Raw genomic sequence first — 26,836 nt, 5'->3', positions numbered from 1 at the left:
GAGGTGTGCTTCCCTGTCTCATCCAATGATGTTCTGACACTTAGCAATTAGAATATAATGCATTTCATCTTCAAAGTGCTGCACAAATACTAATTAATTGTACAACAATTAAATTAGAATTTACCCTCTTTTGTTGCAAAAGGATATGTTAAATTGAGGTGCCTGTCATTAAAAATCCCTTCATTCCTTAACAACTGGATCCTCGAACTACAGATATTTCTTTTTTTTCCCCCTCCCCACCTCTAAAACACTGTAAGCAATGACAGAAAACCAGAACATTTTCTTCAGAAAAGGAAATTTTGGTAGGGGATCAGAGTTGTTCTGCCCAATTCTATAAAGAGGATAAGCTAGAGCAGGGGTCGGCAACCTTTCAGCAGTGGTGTGCCGAATCTTCATTTATACACTCTAATTTAAGGCTTTGCATGCTGGTAATACATTTTAACGCTTTTTAGAAGGTCTCTCTATAAGTCTATAATATATAACCAAACTACTGTTATATGTAAAGGGTGGCCTGCTGGAACTCCAGGCCCGAAAGCAGGATGAGCAAGGGCTGGAAACCAAGATTGGCAGCTGAGGTGAGTGGAGTAGGTGGCTGGTAGGCTGAGCAGGGCTGGAGGCCTGGACCCTGTCTGCAAGAGAGCCTCCAACTGGAAGCAAGGTGAGTGGAGCTGCGCGGTAGAGACCCCTGCTGGCGAGGGGCCAGCAGCCAGAACCCCAGAGCAGCGACTGGCTCGGCCTGCCGCCACTCTGGGGTTTCTGCCCCAGCTCCTGCTAGCTAAAATCTCAGCCCGCTGCTAGCCTGGGGGAAGGAACCCCAGGCCAGCTGCCGGTGCTGAGTTGGACCCGTGTCGCGACCCCAGCTGGCAGGAGCCAGCAGCAGGAACTCCAGAGCGGGGCGGGCTGAGCAGCTCAGCCCGGCGCGGCTCTGGGGTTTTCACCAGCAGCTCCTGCCAGCCGGGGTCTCAGCCTGCTGCCAGCCTGGGGTTCCTTCCCCCCAGGCCAGCAGCAGGGGCTGAGTTGGACCCGCTCCCGCAGGAACTGGCAGCTGGCAGCGGGAACTCCAGAGTGGCGGCGGGGCTGAGCGGCTCAGCCCACGCCGCGTGCCAGGAAAAATCGGCTCGCATGCCAACTTTGGCACGCGTGCCGTAGGTTGCCGACCCCTGAGCTAGAGCAAGCATCTGTCCACCCCCTTGGCAAGTCCATGTTTGTAACATTGTTAAATGATGACTGCGTATGCAACTGCATTCCCATAGCGCATTAGCGCTCCGATCTGTTTCCTATATTGCTGATGACAGCAGTGGCAATATCTGCTACTTACACTGTGCTATGTGATGTAGGGAAAGAAGAAGCTAAAGAAAGCACTTCACTGTTCATAAAACCAAATATTTTAAAATCGGACTATCCTCAGCACTCTGTCAAGTGCCAGATAGGGAGAGGGATTTGACAGGGCCATTTAGTTGCCTTTGTAATCTGGCTAGAGCTCTATTTTCTCATCCAACTTCCCCAGAAATGAGAGGGAGTTGACAATGAAGAGTGAGGTTTTTCTCTTGTCACCCCCTCCTAGTCGGAAGAGAGGTGGAGGGTCTCCTCTATCCGCTCCCATCACAGGAGAAGGGAGAACCAATGATGGATATGGATCTTCCTGTAGAAGGAGCAGATGCTCCTTGCTGAAATACCTATTCTTCTCCCTTCTGGCATGCTACTGGCTCCACCAACTAGTAGTATTTTCCCCAAGCGAAGTAGGAGCTCCACAGCGTGCTCCTTTCCTCTCACACAGCTAGACCATGGCAGGTTTAATGTGTTCAGGGCCTTCCACATTTGCAGTAGGAAACAGCAAGATGTACACCAGACTCAGTCTCCTCATTATGTAACTGACAGCCTCAGAAATGGAGCTGGATAGCTTAGGAAATGGCACACAGCAATGTGGTCTTTATTATACAATTTATTTTTGTTGCAAGTCTGGCCCTTTCAGTAGCTTTTTCTTTTTTAACAAGTATTTAAGTAGTCTGTGTGAGCCCTTCATTCTTGTTGTTGTCTATGTTTTGACTGGTTTATTCTTAGAACAAGCACCCTTTTAGCAGGATTTTATGACACAGTAAAACAATCGCAGAATTTTAAAGTATTGAATCATAGGAGTCTATGTCTGTATATGTATTTTGAGAACAGTTTGAACTACAGAGTCCAGATTCCAATATGCATAATAAACATTTCTGGACTTTTCCTCTGCTTCTTTCTCTTTCAGTATCTTAAGGACCAACAGCTTACTGGTCATGTGGGGCCAGATTTTCACAAGAGCCAACAGTTAGATTTTCAAGTGCTCAGCACACAAAATTGGGGCCACATTTTTTTTTCAAAAGAGCTCTGCACCTGCTCCTACTGAGGCATTGAAACCACGGCCAGATTTTGAAGCGTGCTCAGCACTGACATGTACCCGGCATGCTGAGCTGTCCTGAAAATCTAGCTACTTATTTAGATACCTAAATCATAGAATCATAGAATATCAGGGTTGGAAGGGACCTCAGGAGGTAATCTAGTCCAACCCCCTGCTCAAAGCAGGACCAAGCCCCAACTAAATCACGCCAGCCAGGGCTTTGTCAAGCCTGTCCGTAAAAACCTCTAAGGAAGGAGATCCTACCCCCTCCCTAAGTAACCCATTCCAGTGCTTCACCACCCTCCTAGTGAAAGAGTTTTTCCTAATATCCAACCTAAACCTCCCCCACTGCAACTTGAGACCATTGCTCCTTGTTCTGTTATCTGCTACCACTGAGAACAGTCTAGATCCATGCTCTTTGGAACCCCCTTTTAGGTAGTTGAAAGCAGCTCTCAAATCGCCCCTCATTCTTCTCTTCTGCAGACTAAACAATCCCAGTTCCCTCATCCTCTCCTCATAAGTCATGTGCTCCAACCCCTAATCATTTTTGTTGTTTTCCGCTGGACTCTTTCCAATTTTTCCACATCCTTCTTGTAGTATGGGGCCCAAAACTGGACACAGTACTCCAGATGAGACCTCACCAATGTCAAATAGAGGGGAATGATCACGTTCCTTGATCTGCTGGCAATGCCCCTACTTATACAGCCCAAAATTCAGTTAGCCTTCTTGGCAACAAGGGGACACTGTTGACTCATATCCAGCTTCTCGTCCACTGTAACCCCTAGGTCCTTTTCTGCAGAACTGCTGCCTAGCAATTCGGTCCCTAGTCTGTAGCAGTGCCTGGGATTCTTCCGTCCTAAATGCAGGACTCTGCACTTGTCCTTGTTGAACCTCATCAGATTTCTTTTGGCCCAATCCTCTAATTTGTCTAGGTCCCTCTATATCCTATCCCTACCCTCCAGCGTATCTACTACTACTCCCAGTTTAGTGTCATCTGCAAACTTGCTGAGGGTGCAGTCCACGCCATCCTCCAGATCATTAATGAAGATATTGAACAAAACCGGCCCCAAGACCGACCCATGGGGCACTCCGCTTGATACCAGCTGCCAACTAGACATGGAACAATGGATCACTACTCACTGAGCCCGACGATCTAGCCAGCTTTCTATCCACCTTATAGTCCATTCATCCAGCCCATACTTCTTTAACTTGCTGGCACAAATACTGTGGGAGACCATATCAAAAGCTTTGCTAAAGTCAAGGAATAACACGTCCACTGTTTTCCCCTCATCCACAGAGCCAGTTATCTCATCATAGAAGGCAATTAGGTTAGTCAGGCATGACTTGCCCTTGGTGAATCCATGCTGACTGTTCCTGATCACTTTTCTCTCCTCTAACTGCTTCAGAATTGATTCCTTGAGGACCTGCTCCATGATTTTTCCAGGGACTGAGGTGAGGCTGACTGGCCTGTAGTTCCCCAGTTCCCCTTCTTCCCTTTTTTAAAGATGGGCACTACATTAGCCTTTTTCCAGTCATCCGGGACCTCCCCCGATCGCCATGAGTTTTCAAAGATAATGGCCAATGGCTCTGCAATCACATCTGCCAACTCCTTTAGCACCCTCGGATGCAGAGCATCCAGCCCCATGAACTTGTGCTTATCCAGCTTTTCTAACTAGTCCTGAACCACTTCTTTCTCCACAGAGGGCTGGTCACCTCCTCCCCATACTGTGCTGCCCAGTGCAGTAGTCTGAGAGCTGACCTTGTTCATGAAGACAGAGGCAAAAAAAGCATTGAGTACATTAGCTTTTTCCACATTCTCTGTCATTAGGTTGCCTCCCTCATACAGTAAGGGGCCCATACTTTCCTTGACTTTCTTCTTGTTGCTAACATACCTGAAGAAACCCTTCTTGTTACTCTTAACATCTCTTGATAGCTGCAACTCCAAGTGTGATTTGGCCTTCCTGATTTCACTCTTGCATGCCTGAGCAATATTTTTATACTCCTCCCTGGTTATTTGTCCAATCTTCCACTTCTTGTAAGCTTATTTTTTGTGTTTAAGATCAGCAAGGATTTCACTGTTAAGCCAAGCTGGTCGCCTGCCATATTTACTATTCTTTCTACACATCAGGATGGTTTGTTCCTGCAACCTCAATAAGGATTCTTTAAAATACAGCTTGCTCTCCTGGACTCCTTTCCCTCTCATGTTAGTCTCCCAGGGGATCCTGCCCATCAGTTCCCTGAGGGAGTCAAAGTCTGCTTTTCTGAAGTCCAGGGTCCGTATTCTGCTGCTCTCCTTTCTTCCTTGTGTCAGGATCCTGAACTCGACCATCTCATGGTCACTTCCTCCCAGGTTCCCATCCACTTTTGCTTCCCCTACTAATTCTTTCCTGTTTGTGAGCAGCAAGTCAAGAAGAGCTCTGCCTTTAGTTGGTTCCTCCAGCACTTGCACCAGGAAATTGTCCCCTACACTTTCCAAAAACTTCCTGGATTATTTGTGCACTGCTGTGTTGCTCTCCCAGCAGATATCAGGGTGATTAAAGTCTCCCATGAGAACCAGGGCCTGTGATCTAGTAACTCCTATTAGTTGCTGGAAGAAAGCCTCGTCCACCTCATCCTCCTGGTCTGGTACTCTATAGCAGACTCCCACCACGACATCACCCTTGTTGCTTACACTTCTAAACTTAATCCAGAGACTCTCAGGTTTTTCTGCAGTTTCATACCAGAGCTCTGAGCAGTCATACTGCTCTCTTACACACAATGCAACTCCCCCACCTTTTCTGCCCTGCCTGTCCTTCCTGAACAGTTTATATCCATCCATGACAGTACTCCAGTCATGTGAGTTATCCCACCAAGTCTCTGTTATTCCAATCACATCATAATTCCTTGACTGTGCCAATGGGAGCTGAGGTGGTTTGTTTTTTGTTTGTTTGTTTGTTTTTGAGAATCTGGCATTAATTGTGGCTGATGAGCTCTTTTGAAGTGTGTGGCCATCAGACTGATTCTCCCCCTTGATTGCAGATATTAAATGGCAGTAAAAGAGCTAAAACTTCATTTTAAATGCTCCGATTACTTTTCAATGGTGCTATTCTGAGCCATACTACAGGTTGCAACACAGAGTGAAGAGCAGCCTCGCCAAGGCAATTACTTCTCCTAGGGGAGGAAGGACAGGGAAGGCAGCAAGACATGGAAAGTTGAAGCAAGCCACACCAGGAAAGGGGCTGGTGCAGGTTATTTTCCACACACACACACACACCCCATGGGAGAAGAAGGGATGAAACTGTGATGCTCTGATTCACAACCAGTCTTGTCCTCTGCTCCTGGGGCAATGAAACAATGTGCTGCTCCTTACTCAGAGCATATTTCAAGGTGCTAATCTAGCTGAAGGAAAACAATTGCTGAAGATGCTACAGAGATGGTGCACAGTTGCAAATGGAAGGGGAAGTAGTCCACGTTAATGGGAAGAGTGACTTATGAGACACACTCTATTAGAATATGATCCACACTATGAAAATCAATAAAAATCCTGTCTTAAAGCCCCAATCCTGCTACCTCTTGCTCATGCAAGTACTCCTTATTTGCTGAGTAGTCCCATTGACTTCAAAGATATTACTCACTGAAGTAAGGATTACTCATGAGCAGGGCTGGCTCCAGGTTTTTTGCCTCCCCAAGCAAAAAAAAAAAAGAGCCAGAGTGCCGCCGTTGCCGAAACAAGAAAAACAAAAAACAAAAAAAACCGGAGTGCCGCCCCTTGAAAAGAGCCGCCCCCAAAGGGCCGGAATGCCGCCCCTTGAGAAGTGCTGCCCCAAGCACATGCTTGGAACGCTGGTGCCTAAAGCCGGCCCTGCTCATGAGAGGGGGATGCATAACTGGTCCCTAATTTAGTAAAGCAGGCTTTACGGGCAGCCAAAAAAATGTTTAAGTTTGCCAATTTGTATATATTTCCTAATACAGAGAAATGGATTAACTGTTTTTTTATTAACTACAGCTGTCATCTTGTATTTCTGCTTTGAGTCAAATTTTGGATTACAGTCAGATTTTTTGACTGTACAGTATAACACAGGCTCATTGTGAAAATGATCTTTACAATAAATGAACATGTGTTTCTCCATGTTCAATTTGGCACTGCATAAATATAAACTATGGAACCAAAAATATATAATATATATGAAAATTCTAGGGAAGGGTAAGCTGATTACTAAGTAGTTGAAGTGAACAAATATTTCTGTGTGTTCAGCTGATCAAATTTTTGCTTTGCCCTTTCCTGCTTTTGCTGTCACATTAGGGAACATTTAATAGTCTTCAATTCAGGGGGGTTTGGTTTTTAGAAAACCTAAATTTTGGGCCATATTTGACTTGACAGAGTCCTTTAAAAAGAGCTACTATTATGACCCACTCTCACCACTATACATGCTGTGTACAGTCTACATTTATTTTATTGCCATACTTCCATGAGATGTTGTCTATGCACCAGAAGACTCTTTCACAGCAACTCTGAGGAGATATATGTAAATACTGATTTAATTTTATTCTTTCTGAAATTACTGATGGTTTTGTAAAATCTAATATTAAGTATAAACGTACATAGTATCAGCATATATGAATATTTGAAAATACAGCTGGCGTATTCAGAGAGACAGAATGGATCATTAGGCTGGCTTTCATTGAATTAGTATAAACACAGAGAGAGAATAGAAATTAACATCCTGCAAAAAGGACCCAGACTGGCATATTTCTTAGGAGACAACTATAACAATATTTCATAGGTATCTCAACAGATCTTTTACAAAAGGAACCTGCTATTTCAAGATGGCGAAATATTTGGAACTACCATCCTATATAACTTGCTATACTCAAGTATATGAGGAAACCCATGAAAACAGCAATCCTGGCCTTTCAGTAAGTTTACGTAATGTATCATTACGTAAAAGAGTCAGTGTTGCACTTTCTTTGGTACATACGTATTTAGAACAAAGGAAAGTAAAAAAACCTATAGCGTATACATTTCTCATAAGTATAATTTTGTCATGAATATTTATGTAATGTAAAATAAACAAGAAGCTTAAAAATTAGACGAAACAAAACTTGCCTGACTCACAGGAGGAATTTATGTTAAAATCCGAATTCACTGGTTACAGTGAAATCGGGGCGTGTCCATTAAACAAACATTTAAAAAATTAGAGGAACCCTCATAACCCCAAGCAAACTCTTACTTTAACTTCCACTGTCTTTCCTCCATGCTCGATATGCCTCTCAAGGTATTCTGAAGACAGCAGATCACTGCAACAACAGAAAAGGAACCATGAGCATTGAGTACATACACTTGTGCACATCATCTCAGCTCGGCTTGAATAAACATTTATATTTGAAAAGCACAAAAACAGCACGATACCTTCCGTGGCATGTTCCCAAAACTCACTGAAACAATTAGCTACAGCAGACTTGCATTTTGTGTATGTAATAGATTTACATTTTAAACACGAAAAGGTGAGACAGTCTAGGCTGAGATTTTTGGATCCAATGGCTCAAAAACCAGTCACTGATAATTGAAAGACCAGGTAGGCCGTTGACATCGAAAAGTGGGTGGGCAAAACTGACATGGAAAGGTTATTACATTTTTCCATATACTTTCAATCTGATTGATTTTTCTGGTTTACATTATGAGAAAACAATAAAGAACAAAAGTAACCTCTCCTTCCAAGAACACACTGCAAGTCACCTCTATAACAGATTACATTTGAACTGAACAAAACATGGCAGCTCCCTTTAGCAGACCCCTAGAAAAGTAATGGTGCAGTATCAAGAAAAAAAATCATAATACCCATGTGCACCATAAAACTGAACTCAGAGTCAGTCTAAAGCAGTAGGTAAGGTCATAATGCACAGGGGATTAAAGCCAGGATAAGGTCTGACTATCCTGCCTGCCTTTGGCCATTCCACTGAGAAAGACCAGGCTTTTGTACCGGTTTGTTGACTAGCTGACAGAGTGTCACTCTCAGACTCTTGCAGTGGATCTGTCTCAGAGCCATTTATTCACGCTCGCTTTCTCCAGGAGTTCTAAGGCTTTTATCTATATTATTTAGCCAAATGTCTGTAGGGACATTGCTAAGCAAAACTTCAGGGGAATTTTGCCATTAACTTCTGTGGGGTCAAGATTTCATCCCATTGCACAATGCTAAGTAGATTAAGGAACATGAACAAAAATACAAAGCAGACATTGGACTAAGGGCAAGAGAGTGCACTCAGTACCTCACGAGGGACTTAGGGGAGCCCCTCTCCCCCATGGAGTTCCCTCTTTCTAATGTCTTTTGTTTTCTTTCCTTCTGCCACCCTGTCATGATTTTACACATGCAAATCAGCCACTTGTAGAAAGCTCTAAGGCCCAGATGATGTTTTTCTGACTACATTCCTTCATGGTTTAAACCTTTGGGGAGAAATGGTCTCTTCTAAGATATGTTTAATCCATGCCTGCTAAGGTAATATATGGTATTTCTTATTGCTTGAGGCCTGTTCTGTCTAGCAACAGTTTATCCTTTCACTGGGTTACTAAAAACATCACTATAACCAAAAGCACAAACTCTATCCTCAATTACTCCTGTGCAACTCCATTGAAGTTACAGTTGTATCTGTGTTACTGAGGTCCACAGGGAGCTCTATGCTCTACAACATACAGAACATGATAAGGTCCTTTTCCCACAGACTCTATAGTCTTACAAGGCAGTCAACAAAAAACATACTGAGACCAAACATCATAAATTGGAGGATGTGTAGGAAGTTTTTTGGGAGGAATAGGGGGGACTGATAGTGGGTGGGTGACAGTATTATTATTATTATTATTTTCAAACTGGCATAGGGTATTGTGGCCTTCACAGAAGATGTCAACATGACCTGTCTGCCCCCTAATTGTACCACTATAATAAATCTCTTAATTATGTGCAGGAGTGTTTTGTTTATAAACATAATTTCCCACAAAGAATGCCTTCTGATAATATATTTATTGATAATTATAGCACAGGGCATGGGAAATATCACAAAACACCAACATATGCAGTTCTATTTTCACTTTCAATAATAATGAAGCATATATCCTTGGCTAAAATAAAATAGTTATTTCAAAAAACATACAATGTAAATTCCTAGCCAATGCCAGTGGAATTAATAATTGCCTAAGCAGCATAAGTTAGTGAGCAATCGGCAATAAAATAATTTGTATTTCAGCTGGAATAAGTCTCATCGTCTTTTATCTATACAGTAGTGTTGCAATAGAAGCAGTTTGGTTGACAGCCTCCCCATCCTTAAAATCGATTTCTGCTGGCTTAAATATATTTTTTTAACCATACAGATGCTATAAATGATAATCTGCATCTGAATACAACAACAAACAATAAAAAAAAATCTCACAAGTGCTAAGGACATAGAAAATCATGGTGACAAAACACCTATGAGCATAAACTGAACAAGCTGTGATATAGTTTTCAGAACTATAAGCTCAATCAGTGAGATAAACTCCTTGAAAAGGAGCGAGCAAAAAACTCCATATGTTAAGTTCTAAAAAAATGTTTCACAAGAAACACATGTGAACTATGACTCTGACAATGAGAAAGCAATTATGATAATGCCAACAATCTGCTTTTGGAGTTCTTGTTTCTTATAAAAACTACAAGAGGGGGAAATGGTTATTTTTAAAATGTACACAAATAGAACAGACTAACCACCATCTGTTTACAATACTACCATCTTTTAGCACTATTTTAACTCCAAGTCATATCAGTGATTCCATATGGACCAAGAAATAAGCCTGATGTTTTACAAAACAGAGATGGAGTCCCTGCCTTGAACAACTTACAGTCTTAAGAGGTCTGATTGCTGCTACCCTTCCTAGCCAAGTAGTCCCAGTGATAGAACACAAGGGAACTAGAAGGCTCAGGGAGTAAGATTTGAGTGTTAGAGAGGGGTCCCAGTTCAGGAAAGCACCCTTATTCAGTACAGCGCATAAGCATGTGCTTCAGAGATGTCTTGAATAGGTACGGACTTAAGCATGTGCATACATGGTTTTCCTGAATTGGGGCCAGGAATAGGAGTCCACAGAGAATAGGTGGGATGTGAAAAAAAACAGTCAAGATGTTGGATATTAAGTGGGTACAGAGAAGAATCTGCTGTGGAGAAGTAAGTCGGTCAGAACTAAGTCTGGAATGAAGATCATGGAGAAAAGAAAGGAGAATATAAAACAATCAGATTGGAAAGAAGAGGAGACAAGTCCATAGATCTTGATTCTGGAACAGACAAGAAGACAAGGAATATTTCTGAGGATGGAAGAGATGTGTTCCCTTTTCCAGGTGCAAGAAGGGGGCCGGGGGGAACTGGATTTTGAACAAACTGAAGACTCAGGAGTGGAGATTTAGGGAGAGCATAAAAATGGAATTATAGCATTCCAGATGACTGGACCTGAATGGATAGAAGCAGGACTGGCTCCAGGCACCAGCCCAGCAAGCAGGTGCTTGGGACGTCCAACAGAGAGGGGCGGCATGTCTGGCTCTTCTGCGGCAATTCGGCGGCGGGTCCCTCACTCCCTTTGGGAGCGAAGAACCCGCCGCCGAATTGCCGCCGAAGACTGAAGCGGCGGCGGTAGAGCACATCGCGATCGTGGCTTTTTTTTTTTCTTCCACTTTTTTTCTTTTTGCTGCTTGGGGCGGCAAAAATCCTGGAGCCGGCCCTGGATAGAAGTTATGAGAACAGAGATAGCTGTTGTATGTAGAAACAGTAGACAGAATTCCAAACCAAAGAGATGTGGAAGCACAAGAGAGCTCAGAATCATAATCCTAAAATGCAGTCTTGTGTCTGCATATGATACATCAATGTTATAGGTGAGAAGAATGATTGAATTTACTGTATCTGATATTGCTGCCCTTTTCCATTGTACCTTGTGAAACATTTTTGTGAATGTTTTTCTTCTGTCTTATCACTTTTTCTTCTGCCTTTTCTGTCTTTCTTAAAGTTCATCCCTTTCCACAGTCCTCAATTATGTGTACCTAAAAATTCAGTAAAAGACTTTAATGAGAGTTTAGCTTCAAGTCAAACACAGTTCCTGAGAACAGGATCAAATATGAGATCTGAATTGGGAAGCTTTACAAAAAGGAAAGTGGTAGAGTTTTGGTTGAAATGCTCTTCCTAACAAATTAGTAGATAGCCTTTCTGGACATGTTGGATTCGAGGTAAGTTACACAAAGTACAGGTGTTGAGAAAATTCAGACAAGGAGAAAATGATGAAAGGCCCAAAAGAATGAAAGAGAAAAGGCTTCAGTATCACCTGCATGGTAATGATAACCCAAGTTGAAGAGATTGGTTCAAGGGCTGAACCCTTCAGAACACCGGAGTGGAAAGATCTGTGCAAGAGGAGAGCATACTACCTGTCACAAGAAGTAGCTGATGGAAAAGTAAACGTAACTAAGTGAACAAAATGGTTTTGACTCCAACTAACTGAAGAAGGCCACAATCATCATCAACTGTATCAAAGACAACTGAGTTCAAGAAAAATGAGGATCACAACAGAGAGTCTGTTTCCAATAAGAGAAGATTATTGTAAAAAATCAGTCTTAGTACTGTGAAATAGGCAGCATACCAGCTGGTAGCAAGCAGGGGTTTGCTGAGGGAGAGGTGATGGAAGGTGAATAGCTATTGAAGGAGTGAGTATAGGGTGTGATTTTTGAGAAGGGTTCAGGGTGTGGCGATTCAGGGCACCAGGGAAAATAACAGTGGAAAGATGGGTTGATTATTGCCTTGACTCAAGGGTCAAGAGGGAACAGAAATTGAGGTTTTTCTTGATGATTAATCTGAAATTAAACCGTCCCAGATAGTCAGAGCACAGGGACAATACAGTTGCTGATTTGCAGGTTTGCTATGTTAGTATGATTTCAATGTCAGCCATGAAACAATAAAAAAAACAGTGATTTACAAAATGACTGCTTCTGAAGAGCCACTAGGATGGCACATTCCTGCATCTGACTGGCTGGAGCATTCAGAATCTCTCATCCTTATGCCTGCTTTCTAAGCCCATCCACCCAGTCTTCTGCTTTCCTCTCATCCCCCATTCCTCCGTGCTGTTCAAGAAGGATTAGCTAACTCCAAACTCCGTTGAGAACATCTGTTTATCACATTATATTTGTAAAGCTTTCACCCCACTCCATATCCCCTTTTCACAATTACTAAATTTATTTTTCAATTGATGCTTAATTTAATGGATATAGCTATTAATTTAGCCAGATGGGTATCTAGGGAGTATTAGCCTGAAAGAAGAAACAGTTCTACATCTCTGAAGCAGTAGCAGGAAGTGCAGGACAGGGCTGTATGGGAAGCACTACTGTTTTGAGGTGTCTTTGGGAGATGTGTACAGTGGCCATTTTGAGAGGAATGAAAAGGCAGTTTGAAAAGTACATGTATGTTCTCACCTGTAGAACTTCAAGCTGCTCTTCACTTTTTAAATTAAATTTAAATTAAATTAAATTAAATTAATGGAGATATCCTATCTCCTAGAATGGGAAGGGACCTTGAAAGGTCATCAAGTCCAGCTCCCTGCCTTCACTAGCAGGACCAAGTACTGATTTTGCCCCAGATCTGGCCCTGCTATTTTCTGCTACTAAATGCAAAACATTTTTGGGTGGGGGAAAAAGAGGAAGGTGATTCCACGTACTCCATCGCCTCTTCCATTTGGGTATTAAACAACAAACAATTACTCCAAAAAGAAATTGGGGATGTATGAATAAGTTGAGTCCTCAACATATCACACACAGACCCTGTCCAAACTCAGCACTTTCCTATTATTATTGTTAAATCAAAATCTGTAGCACAATATGAACCTCAGCTAATGCTTCTAACACATTCTGGTATGTGCCTGGGATTTCCCTCTCCGGTCCTGACTCCTTCTTACCTAAAAATACACTCTGGCTCCATTGATAGCCTGGTGGGAGCTAACTAATCCCACCTGCCAATATGACTCAACAGTAATTACCCCGAATCTTACTGCAGGATTTCAGCATGTGATCTTAGAGTGGCTCAAGAGAGGAGCTCCGGAATCCTAAACAGGCCTGTAAAGGGGGGATAAAACTTTACATCTAAACATAATGTTCTGATTTGGACTCCTGGAGAGGGTTAATTTCTTGGTGGAATGAGCGTAAACTGCCTCAAGATGTTCTTGCCTATTTTCATTTTATTTATCTTCTGTCCATAGTTTCCATTATTGCTTTGACAGCAAAAGCAGCAAGAAAAGCTTACACAAAAGTAGCAGCACTTTCAATGCTCCATCACAAACAGCTCCAGGTTCAAACTCCAGCCTGACTGTTGACATGCGTAATTTTGCCAAGTTCACCCTGTCAATTTGTAGTTCCTACACAAAGGGCTTTTTTTTGGTCCATCCCTTTTCAGCCCCTGTGCTCTGACTGGGTAGGGTGGTCTTGTCCACACAACATTACTCCTTTTGACCCAAGTGATTGGTCAAAGTTAAGGGCCTTGAGAGTTGCTTCGGCTAGGAAGAGAAACTGATGATGGAGTCGAGTGTCTGGTGACACAATCCTGATTATTTACATAGAATGTACAAAATCCTGTTCCCCTGAACACAGGTGTCAAACAACAGGAAACAGTTTCTTTGCTCATGTCTCCATGACCCTTTCAGCCAGAGCTCAACCCAAAAAGCTCTCTCTCTACACTTTTCTCAAGGCCATGCTCACTGCTTCTTTGGGTTCTGTCTTGCTGCTGGCTACTTTCTGCTTTTATATGTTTCTCCCCTTCTTACACACACACAGACGCACAAACCTCTATCAAACAACACCCAGAGAAAACCCTCCACCCACATTGTTCTAATTCCTGGGCAGGCTCAGATGGGCCTTTGTTCTGGGCAGTGACATGTGCCGGTGTTTTGGTGTGAGGCCCTTCTTTATCCCAAATGAAGGACAGCTGCAACACTCATCAGTTTCAGTGATGTTTCGCCCAACCCTTAACAATAATGGGCATATGGTCAATTTTGTGGGAAATTACTGAAAAATTCTGCACTTAATGTAAAATACCCAGTGCCCTTAGCTTCCAAGAAAAACACAAGAGCTAATATTTTTGTACTGTAGGTACAGAGAAAAAAGATCTAGTCATGGACTGACTTTAATATACCATACCATTTTTCTTTTAACTATTATCTTTTTTGAAATCTAAATATAGTTTCCAACACAATAAAAGCAAGAATAATGCTTTCAAAGCTACTTAAAGTGTTATTAACCATTTCATAATTATACTTTTAAAAGAAAGACCCTTTGTAGAATCAGTGCTACAAGGTGCACAAATAAGTAGTTAATTTTTCTGTTGATACAGGGATTGTAACTACAGCTTCCTTCTTCATGCCATAACAAGACGTCATCTACTTCCAACACAATGGATCGGCATCACCTCATGCAGAAATTCTTTGCAGTAACCAACAGGAGGCACTGCTGCTAGAGATGCTCTGAAACTAGAATACAAATAATGGGCTGAAGATGGTATTAGATATCAACCTTCATTGGAAGGGCGATGAAGTAAGTTTTTTTTGCTCTAACTTTCATGATCCTAAGTCTCAGGGCTTGCCTACACAGCAGAGTTACTCCCTGGCAAGCCAGGGCGTGAATCCACATCGCACCAGCTTGCCGCACACACAGTAACATTCTCTGTGGACGCTGCTACAGCCCAGTGAAAGTTCTGGAGTGCAGCTTAGTGTACCACACCAGGACTTTCACTCTTCTGGAGCAATGTCCAAAGGAATGTTAGTGCGTAGCAAGCTAGTGCACTGTAGATTCACACCCTAGCTTGCCACACAGTAACTTACCATGTAGACAAACCCTAGAAAGCTGAAAGCAGCCTGAGTAAAGGACAGGTACTCTGTTGTTGCCTTACCCCTATTTCACAGTACAGTAGCAATGGCAACACCAGCATCAATACAGCTTCACACTGTTTTTGTTTATGAATAATTTACACAAGTATATCTTCATGCATTTTCATTTTTTACTGAAATTTCTGAAGAAAGCCTATTAAAATGAACAGATATTTTTAGACTGCATTTGCACCTCCACTACAAAGTGAAAAGAGCTTTATCAATGCCATTCTGTCCATGTGTCAATGTTGGAGGTGTTTCCTTTAAAGTTTGGGTGAATATAATTAATTTTAGTGTTTGAGCAAATTAATAATACTGGTGGGAGGCAGGCACAGAGCAGACATGCTAGACACATTTCCCACACAACTTTCCCAATGCAGCTCCATTCCAGGCTTTAATGTGCCTTTTCTTGCAATAGCAGAAACTATCTCCCTTGTTGTGGTTTTGTGATGTGGAAAACATTTTCCTGAGTCAAATTTATTTCAGTTGTGATCTAGGGTGCATTTAAATCCAGATCACCATACTAAAATGGTTGTATGTTGATCTACTTTAGTTCAGTAGCACGTGGTAAGACAACTCCCACCTGTTTATGCTCTCTGTATGTGTGTATATATATCTCCTCAATATATGTTCCATTCTATATGCATCCAAAGAAGTGGGCTGTAGTCCACGAAAGCTTATGCTCTAATAAATTTGTTAGTCTCTAAGGTGCCACAAGTCCTCCTGTTCTTCTTTTTTCAGTCAACATTTGGTGCCCATTGCCCTCTCATGAATCAAACTAATTTCAGATTAAGGTACGGTACCATAGTGCCAAATATGAAATTATATCCAAAAACACTATGTTAAAAGATCATTAAGGTTTCAAAATCAAACACTGAAAAGTTAGAAAATGCCAGACTTAAGGATGCACAGGCAATCTTCATTTGGCCCTATTGCACATATCCATTATGATACAAGCTTTAATTACATGATCACATACTCTGTTTATCGCAGGACTCCTGTCTCACTTGGTAAATGGGAAGTTATTCAATATTTCTTGTTATCCCCTTCTTACAATGTGCGGCCACGGAGCTTTTTTAATTATACACTGTACAAACCTGGTATTGAATATAAAATTTTATCTACACATCACCTCTGTAAGAATAAGTGGTATTATCAGCATCATAGATGGAGACTAATGCACAGACAGATTAAAGCCAAAAATGGCAAAAACATCCACTAGTTTTAGATACCCAACTTGAGATACCTATGGCCTGATTTGTCAGAGTATTTAGCATTATACAGCAGTTTGTATGTTCAAAGCACAGCTCCTATTGACTTCAGTTGTAGGTGTAAATGCTCAACACTTCTGCAGATCAGACCCCAGGGGTGTCGCTCATACTGAGCACCCAGATAATGAGGAACACACAATTAGTGGCCAACTGTGAACATTTTGGTTTATGTGGCTTGCCCACCATCATATAGGAACTCTGAGGCAGAGGCAGGGGTAATCCAGTTCTATAGCGCAACATCCAACTGCCTCAATCACAAGACCTCTTCCTGCAATCCCTTGCTCATTCGCTACACTCCTTCTACAACAAATGAGAAGGGTTTTACAGCCTCATTCCCTACATGACCCTGACTCATTCCCAGAGCTCCATCCCTCCTATGGGAAAAATAGTATGTGGTAAATCATTAAAGATGGCATCATAATTCATACACATAAGGGGGCTTAATTAAGGTTGCAGTGTTATAAACCCCTCTGTCCCCAGGCCTTCACCCAGCTCCTCTCCCTACCCCCCTCTCCTCTCCCTACTCCCCTCTCCTCCTATCCACCCCCGCAATCTCCTGGCTCTTGCCCCTCTCCGGTTCTGTTCCTATTCATCATTCTTCCATTCCTGAGGTGTGCGGGGCAGGCGAAAGCAGTCCCCTGCTCATGTCCCTCCCCAGGGCATGGGTGAGCTGTGGCTCCGAGGTGTCCCTGGGTGTGGGGAGAGCCGTGCATGCAGCTGTGGTGAGCTGGTGTCATGGACCCTCCACCTGCACCTGCCCTGGGCTGGGCAAGGCTGCTCTGAGACCCCCCGCACCGCAGGCAGGTGGAGGGTCCCCACGGCTCCCACAACTGTCTGCCCAGGCAGGTTCCACCAGCTGCTGGCCTGGCCAGGGGGTGGGGCCTCGGGAGAGAGAGAGAGGAGAGGAAGGGGATAGGGTCTGCTCAGGCAAAAAGTGGGAGGGCCCTGGCCTCCCCTTTCCGGCTCCACTGGCTTCTATTCTCCTACCCTCTGACTCCATTCCCTCTCATTTTCTGCTCCCCATTATCCCTCTGCTGCTTCCTTCCCAACTCTCACCCTCTGCATTCCAGTGTGGCTGCTTGCTTTCCCTCCATACTGTCTGGGTGCCATCAGCAGAAGAGGCATTGAGAGCACACAGGAGAGACAGGCTCCTTGTTCTTACTACCTGTATGCTGTATCCAGCACCATAACAACCCGTGGCAGCTAGGAGCAACAATTGCCAGGAAAATCCCGCTCAGCCCCTGAAGCCCAGGATAGAGAACACGCTCAATGGCTCTGTGAGGATGCTGCATGAACAGTCCAGTCAACGTGTAGAAACTGGTAGGGGATGAAGCATGCTCTGTGCAGATATAATGTTCGAAGAATTTAGCTGCCAAACTTTAACAAGTTTCTCCTGCGCATGTGCAAACTGAGATTTTTAGGATTTTTAGTTTTTTGGCTAAATTTCACAGGGGTAGCAAAAGGCACATGCCTGACACCTGGGCAACCTGACTGCCAAATTTCAAGTTTCTGCTCCAAGGCATGGAGGTTATAGATCTTCTCAACAAAACTGTTGTAAAACATTTTGTAACATGAGTAAAACAATGTATTTTCCCCTAATATTATTCTCAGAAACAGCTGGATCATTTTAGCTCAAACCTTTAAAAATAAATAAATAAATAAATAAATCAGCCTGAGACAGATGCCCAAAAAATTATTTTAAAAATGCTGAAAACAGGGTCTTACAATGGAAAGTCTTGGGTACTCAACTATTGACAGCACCACCAGCTAAAACATGTACCATATACCAGATCCTCTGCACTAATCAGCATGATGTCAAAGAACAAAATGACCATGTATTTTCTTGGATATTGTGTATTCTTCAAATGAAAAATTGTTATTAACGTACATGAATTGAAAAAATATATAATAATTCAAATTATGGAGACCTTTATCCTCATTAATGTCAACCTAGTAAAAGTATTGCCTTGATGAATATTTGAAGTGTTTCAGAAATGAGATGAAACCAATGGATTTCTAAGTACTGTCATCCTTGTGGGGAAAAATACTAATAATAGTGCAAAATGTCTACAAAACTGGACCAGAAATGAAGGGAACACCACTTACCAAAAGAACAAAAACAAAGTACACCTGTTGTAACACTGTAATTTGTTCTTTCAAAAAGGACTTGTATGCTAATAGCATAGACGTTTTTCTGGGTTAGAAGTCGGTGCTCCCACTCATGATATTTGGCAGGTGAACCATTGCCAGAGTTAGTTTGCAACAATGCAAACAAACCCTCAACTTGTCCACCTTAACACCTGGATAAGACAGATGGAAAGGGGTGTTGCTTGAAGGAGCTAGCCACAGCAGAGTGGAGCCATAAATGGTCAGTCTAGAGACATTGCAAAATTACAGAAAAAGTTGAAAGAGAAAATAAAAGTCACAGCTGATCTTAAAAATGAATGAGCAAGCACGAGGATACCAGTTGTTTAACTATATAATCCAAAGGAGCTAGAAATGGAGAGCAACACTAATAATTTAACCACAGAATCCAGAATATAACCACAGTACCTGAGTATAAAGCCATCAATCTTGATTTAACATGTAGTATGTACGCCAGAATAGGAAGCATCCAAAAAGACAAATGCCAGCAAATGATGACTCCTTGGTTTTACTTTGTGCTGTTTGGAATCTGGATGAGTTACTGAATGGGCAAACAGTTGACATGCTAGGTGACTGGCAGATTTGCAAGTCTCCCTATGTATGGGTTGACTGCTGGCAAATAGGTACTAATCACTGTCATCTTTTGTTTCCCGCTTAGGTACCATGAGCATATTTATTTGGTATTTTAAAAGCTCTCATTCTATCCTAAGTCAGTCACTGAAATCCAGAGAAAACAATTACCTCTTACTCGGGCATATATTTAAAAAAGAAAAATACCTGGCTCATTAACCAACTCACATGCTCAAGAGTAATCTCCACAACAGCAAACAATGCTCCACAGGTAGCCTACACATCATGAGGATCTACCAATATAAGTGTTTATTACTAATTCTCCATTGCCACATGGATTAAAGTTAAAGCTGATTCACGCTGACAGGATTTAGTAGTGAAAACAACTTGAATCCTTGGGAAATCAGAATACATCCCTCTTTTATCTTGGTTATAGCTGGAGTACATCATAGGTTTCCTTCCACCCTCCCCTCCCAAACCTCCAGTTTAAAAGGACATCTATATCCATTGGCCTCATGATTCTTCATTCCCAAAATAACGCTCAAAGCAGAGCCAAATTCTGCACTTGTTTACACTGGCATACGTAATAGTAGTACTGACTTCACTGGGGTTACTAGGGGTTTAGAGCAGTACAAAGGAGTGGAGAATTTGATCCCTGGTCTGGGCATATTAGCCTTTTTCAGACACCCAGCTAACATGGCACAGAGTTTGGGGCAGAGAAGACAGCACACAAAATCTTAGACCTTGCAGCTGGCCCATTTAAATAGTTCTGCTGGTGGCTCTGATATGACTGAAGCCATGCTGCCGAAATCCACTCTACACACACACTGCTGAGGGGCATCTGCCGGAGAAATACTCTAAAACATACAATCACCAATAAGTAAAAACACAATTGTATGTCATTTCTTGCTTCTGCTGCTCATCTGTTACACTTGTTTATTCCCGACTTCCATTTTCTCCATCATTCGTCTATTTCCCCCATTCTGTTCAGTATTTCCTTTGTCCCATTCATGTATTCTTGGCATGCACTGAATGAAGTCCTAAATTAGGACTAATCCCATTGCCTTGTTTGAAGAACTCGATTTTGTAGAGTTCTCAAGATTAGAAAATAGGGGCCTGTATACCAGGATGTGTTGCACATTTCCTTGACTCAGAAAGGTGTACTGAGCTGCATGTTATATGTGTGTTTACTTTAATGTACAATTGTTCTAACACATATTTACAGAATTTAGTACATTTTATTCAGCCCTGCTCAACAATAAGCATCTGTAATTTTTCAATTTATCACATGATCAGTAGTTTAAATTTTAAAACTTATGGCATTACAAACTCAAATATTGATATAGAAGAAGCACTGAAGTGCATCCTATGATGTAAAAATTATGGGAGTCAAAGTAGATTGCAATTTGGACTGCAAAGCACATTATTCTTTCCATGGTTCTTAGTTTTCACATTCCCTAGAATCTGATTGACCACCTCCATTTTCCTCGCAGGAATGCCTCCCTCTGTGGGTAAAATAATGCCTTTTGCTGGCAGCTGTGGGTCCACTTCTGTAATAGATCACGATTCTCTTTTCATCATACAGCAATTCATTGTGATTAGCATTTCTTCGTAGTCTGTCCTTATCCCTCATAGTCAACGTCTACATTCAAATTTGGTTTCCAAGCCAGTACCCAGTATTCCTCTTCAACATATAAAAGCATCTTCCTCCATGCTTCAGCCCACTACTTCTGGTCATCATTTTTCAAATACTACATTGCATTTTCACCCAGAATTTAGTACACATTCCATTTCCTTCAGGACTGTCACATTTCCAATGACATCAGAAAATCTATCTTGTAGGAAAAGGGTTAAAAGATGCAACCACCTCCAAAATTGAGTATGTAGGATTTGGTTTGATTTTTAATGTGTCCTATTATCCTCTGTCAACAAATCCTGTAGTTTGGCAATACGCTTTATTTTCCTCTCAGAAGGCACAAGTGAGTATTTCTTCTAAGTAACTGAGGACTAAATTTTCCTCTTAGATAACTCTGCTCGGAGCTAATTTTTCCACAGCAGCCTTATAGCTGCCTCCTTGTTCATAAACACTACAACAGACTCTTTCATTACTTGATCATTCATACAACATATATCCATTAATAAAAAAAATACTATATGCACATCATACGATGGGGAAATAATGCAGCTGCTTTATGTATTATATTGTACTGCTGTGTAAGTCTGTAGAGGGAATGACAGTATCACAGACAGCATCAAGTACTGCTCCTCACAGTCCTCACCTTTTAAATTCTGTATAGCCCTATCTGTGCAGCACCTCATCACAGGGACTTCTGTAGGTGCACAGTGCCACTGTGACTAGGTGGAAGAGATGGTGTGCTGGGGGCACAATCTAATTTCATTTCTGGCACCATTCCCCTTGTACTCCACCCCTTTCACTTAGCCACAGGGCAATCTGCCCATGGAGCTCCCCGTCCAGAACCATATGCTGACCAAGACTTGGAAATACAGCTGAGTGACAAGGTCTGATATTGGAATAATGAACACCTGCAATACAAATTAATCTATAAGGGGGGAGGGATAGCTCAGTGGTTTGAGCATTGGCCTGCTAAACCCAGAGTTGTGAGTTCAATCCTTGAGGGGGCCATTTAGGGATCTGGGGAAAAAAATCTGTCTGGGGATTAGTCCTGCTTTGAGCAGGGGGTTGGACTAGGTGACCTCCTGAAGTCCCTTCCAACCCTGATATTCTATGATTCTATAAGAGTTCTGGCCAAATGCAGACACTTATGGGTGTGACTGATACTGGAGCATAGACTAGAAAGTTGACTTAAAATTGTGCTTCAGTGAGTGCTGAGTATGAACTCCAGAAAATGACACAAGATTTCTAAAAAGAATCTTAACTTCAAATTTGCAGATGTCTTTGCATCGAATCTGATGTGCTGCCAGTGTTTTAACAAGGGATGCCCACAGATTCCTTCCCCTGCCTTTCCCCTGTGGTAAGCCCTGCGTCCCAGGGGTAAGTGTGCCAGAGAGGTGGGATGGCAATGTGTAAGAGGTAAGGAAATCGTCCCAGCTCTTCCCTTATTTTGGTGACACGAATTTAAACAAGGGGGTCACCTGGGAACCCCCAAGAGCCTCCTTTAGCACATCACTGCTAATCGGTTTTAAGGGTGTTTTGGAGTCATTCATGCAAACACTAATTCCAATAAGTGGCACCGCAATTTACACCGTAACTATTTATAACTTGACAAGAGCACAAGTCCTTGAACATTGTATTATCCTCTTCACTAGGTAACGGTATCATGCGTATCCTTGGTACTACACATATTTGGAATCTTCCTCAATATTTCTACATGATTTATGTTTCTAAAACAATCCCTTCCAATGTACCAAGTGCTATTTATAATAAAAAAAATTGAACTAATTTGAATTCAGTGGTTCTGTAGTATAACAAAGTCGACAGCACAGGGGAGGGGACTGTGGCTTTCAGAACAAGGAAAGACCTTTAAAAAAGTGTACATTATTTAGGAGAATATAATGCTAAGTTGAACAGTAAATTAAAATAACGCAACCTCCAGTGATGCTAATGATTTTTATTTACTTCTTTAAAAATGAAAGGGGTAAAAAAAAAAGCACAAAAACGATAGTTTCCTCCTTGGATTAGATACATGTCTAATGAAAGTACCCATTTTATTCTCATCCACAATTTATTTTTAATTAAAATAAAATAAAATAAAATAAAATAAAATAAAGAGAACCACAGTTACAGACTTGTTTCTAATGGCTTGATCCTCCCATTGCAATAACTGGATGTGCTCCTATGGGTAAGGTTTGCCCATGTGATTAAAGCTTTCAGGATTTTGCCTTAGTGTTGGGGTGGTCAGAACCAATATGAAAATGAATGCGGCTGTGTCTTAATGTATAAACATGTACATTGGTGTGCATTTCCCCAGCAGTCTTCTGATTTCTCCCCTAACAACAGCACATAGTTAATAATGTTTGGGATGGGGCAATGTCATCTAAAACTGCCACTTACCATACTCTGTTTATAGCTGTTCGAAGGGAAAACAGTTAAATTGCTGGGCAAATCTACGGAAAGCCTTAATAGGAATAAACAACTTTTCCTTTTTACAGCTGTGTGGGTTGCAGATCAATGTTATGATGAGTTGGAGATGACAGTACGCCAGAGCAGCTAGGGAAGTAGAGCGTAAGAATAGATAACGTGATGCCTGGGACACCTCAGATGCCCTAAGAACGTGTTCTGAAGGATGTTCTCTCTAGATTCCCAACTGGCATTCTCCCATCTTTTCCCAAGAGACCAAGGCTAATGCTTTCAACCTCAGGTGCTTGAAAATATGAATGACGATGCCAACTTGGGCACCGAAATATGATTTGGGATTTCCAGAGGTGCTGCGCACTCATTGTGTCCATTGACCTGAATAGGAGTTATTAGTGCTCAGCAGCTCTGGAAATCAAGCCTCTTTTATTTAGGAGCCTAAATATGGATGTAGGGTGCCTAACTTAATGCACTAGAGTTGGAAAAATTTGGCCAAATTGCATTACGGGAAAGATTCAAAATGTTCAAAGTTTAAAACTGGGACATAAATCCAGTTGCTGAGATGAACCCAGCAGAGACAAATGAGCTTCATAGGAGCCCATTTGGGGGGAGTGCATGAGAGAGAGAGATTGACTGTACAGATAGTACACACCTTGCAGGGTGGATAGATTTAGTGTCTTCTTATATTCCCATGTGGTTCCCTTACAAAACCCAGGCTGTGTGCGCTCATTGAGAATTTCATTTTATAGCAGTAGAGCAAAGTTCTGCTATTTTTCCTGCTAAAAGGACTCTGCAGTTATCCCTGTCCTCATGAAACATACTGAACTACTTTGCAACTTTTTTGTAGTATTTTAAAGCAGTGGCTCTCAACCTTTCCAGAACCACTGTACTCCTTTCAGGAGGCTGATTCATCTTGTGTACTCCAAGTTTCACCTCACTTAAAAACTACTAGTTTACAAAATCAGACATAAAAATACAAAAGTGTCAAGTTCACTATTACTGAAAAATACCTTACTTTCTCATTTTTACCATAAAATTATAAAATAAATTGTGACTCCCAGGTTCAGAAACACTGATATAGTAGATAGAGCCGTACAAACAAGTCATTGTTCGTATGAAATTTTAGTTTGTACTGACTTTGCTAGTGCTTTTCATGTAGCCTGTTGTAAAACTAGGCAAATATCTAGATGAGTTGACGCACCCCTTGGAAGACCTCTGCGTACCCCTGGTTGAGAACCACTGTTTTAAAAAACTAAGATTAAGAGAGCCTGTTTTAAAAAACACATCTGGCTTTCTCCTTATTTAAGGACACAATCTCTTTGATGTATAGATGAAAAATGTGTCTACATACCCACATGATCAAAGTAATGCACTTAAATTTTTTAAAGCAAATTTCACTTTGAATAAAGGCATACTGCAGTCTTCCTTGGAGAAGTAATGAAAAATGACATAGAAATAGTCCAAACATTTTTTCTATTTGGTATCACAGTATTTGTCTTAAAATCACCCTTAAATAGAGTCTAATTTAACTGCAGGAATACTTGCAAACTACTCAGATGCTGCAGTGCATTTGCCTCAGAAGATCTTATTCCAGATGTCCAAGTGGTAGAAAAAAAATTGTTGTGTTTTTAACAATAAAAATACATCTCTCAGATTGATCCTGCTTTCACTGACGTCAAAACTCCCCACTGATTTCTACTGCTTCTTTCTTACAACTCAGAACCTGAAGTGCTTGATAGAGTTAAATAATACATCTGCAGTGTTAAATAATATATAATAGCACCAGGAAGGGGAGGCATTAAGGACAACAGCATGACAGGAAACGTGTTTTCAACTTGAAATGACCTGAGTCAGAGCCAGGAGATGAAGAAAGGCTGCTCCAGGAACAAGAGCTGCACCAAGGACAGAATGAGACTGTGTAGAACAGAATTTATATTTTAATCCTCAGTTTCAATTTGATCCTTCAAGATATCGACTGTCTCAACTCCCATGTAAGTCAGCAGAAGTTGAGGGCACTCAGCACCTTGTAGAATCAAGCCCTTTGAGATGATCAGAGAAGCTACCCACACCAGTTTAATTTAAGATTATATGTATGGTACTACAAAAACGGTGTCCTTAAACATTCATGGGTATTTCTGCCTAACTTGGTCTATGCCTTTTATTCTCATTCACAGAAAACAAAACAAAACTAAAGCGGACATTTACACAAAAAACAGGCATTCAAATTTGCTACTTGGGTGCACTAGTAGGCAAGATGGTGTCAGAACCACACACTCAGCAGGAAGCAGGATTCCAGTTCAGTGCTCAACAGAACCGTAAATGGATGGACTGGCTACTGGCTGCCTACACTAGCACACCACAGCCTCAAGAGGGTATGGTATGCTGCCTTGGCAACATAGGCAGCCCCCACCCTCCCAATATGCTGAAGGGTATAACAGTAGCAGGGGACACAAACTGCTCCTTTCTAAAGGAGCACTCTACTCTGAGCTCCCTCTCTCACAGCCAGCTGAGGATAACTTGTCCTGAACCAGCAGGATGTGCAGCCATTTCACGGGCATGCTCCACTCTCCCACCCACTCTCAGCACAGCTCAGGGATGTAAGGGGTTTTGCCCACAATCTATTAATACAACTTTTCCAGACTATATTTCTAAGCACCACTCAGTTAGTATTATAAGTCATGTAGTCGATAATTCCCTTACTACCAAGTCCATTTTATTTGGCAGTGTACTTCTTCAAATCTAATATGCAGTCAAGGCTCAAATAATTGTATTTCATAAACATCGTTGTCATGAAAGAAACAGACCATTTGTACACACACTTTACACTTACATCTCTACAGTTTTAATTCACTAGTTTTGCCCTAACTCAGCATACAAATACCAGCCCCCTTATTCAAACTAGAAAGAGTGTATTGACCTTTCTTCTGAAATGGGTTCCCGCCCCTCAAGCAATTCTCTTTTTTTTTTTAGTCTTCAAAGACACATAAGTAAGAGAGACTCACCAAAATAGTGCCTTAGTCATCTTGCCCAAACAAGTAACTTGTTGAAAAGCATCAGGAGACAATTCAAAATAGGCAATTTTTGTTTGCTACTCAACCACGTGAGCCCAAGCACTAAGTTATGTTTTAGCCAGGATACAAATTCATATTTTTCTATACTACTGAAATTTATTTCTGAAAGGATATGGAACAATTCTATGTTTTACTACCATAGACTAGTAAATAATTATTCCTTTCTGACATGACACAATAAAGTCCTTATCTCAAATTCAAGTCATCCAGAGCTGTGGAACTTATTTGTAATGAACAACCCTGCAAAGTAACTGAAGAGAATCCAGCACGTAAGTCTCAAATGGACATTAATGGGTACATCTAAGAATGTATAAAAGATAGAGAACAAAAAAAATATAATATAGTTTGTAGAAAAAAATTAGCATAGTAATAATGAAAAGTTTATAAATATATGCTGATATACCCAAACACTACTAGATATGGTTGAGATATGGGGAGGGCAAATTGGGAAAATTCGCAAAACTTTCAAAACCT

General features: G+C 41.6%; 1 protein-coding gene across 10 annotated transcripts in view; it reads right to left on the bottom strand.

Annotated features, from left to right (window-relative positions):
- Positions 1 to 26,836, bottom strand: part of ADAM22 (ADAM metallopeptidase domain 22) — a 196,990-nt gene that overhangs the window by 109,286 nt on the left and 60,868 nt on the right. For all 10 annotated transcript variants that reach the window (XM_065586981.1, XM_065586984.1, XM_065586986.1 and 7 more), the window contains exon 4: positions 7,582 to 7,648. In XM_065586981.1, the coding sequence (XP_065443053.1) occupies positions 7,582 to 7,648 (67 nt within the window). The remainder of the gene's footprint in view (positions 1 to 7,581; positions 7,649 to 26,836) is intronic.

The sequence above is a fragment of the Chrysemys picta genome, chromosome 2 (assembly GCF_011386835.1).
Source record: "Chrysemys picta bellii isolate R12L10 chromosome 2, ASM1138683v2, whole genome shotgun sequence".
Lineage (NCBI taxonomy): Eukaryota > Metazoa > Chordata > Testudines > Emydidae > Chrysemys > Chrysemys picta.
The sequence above is the reverse complement of the archived record's forward strand: the minus strand, read 5'-3'. Positions and strand labels throughout refer to the sequence as shown.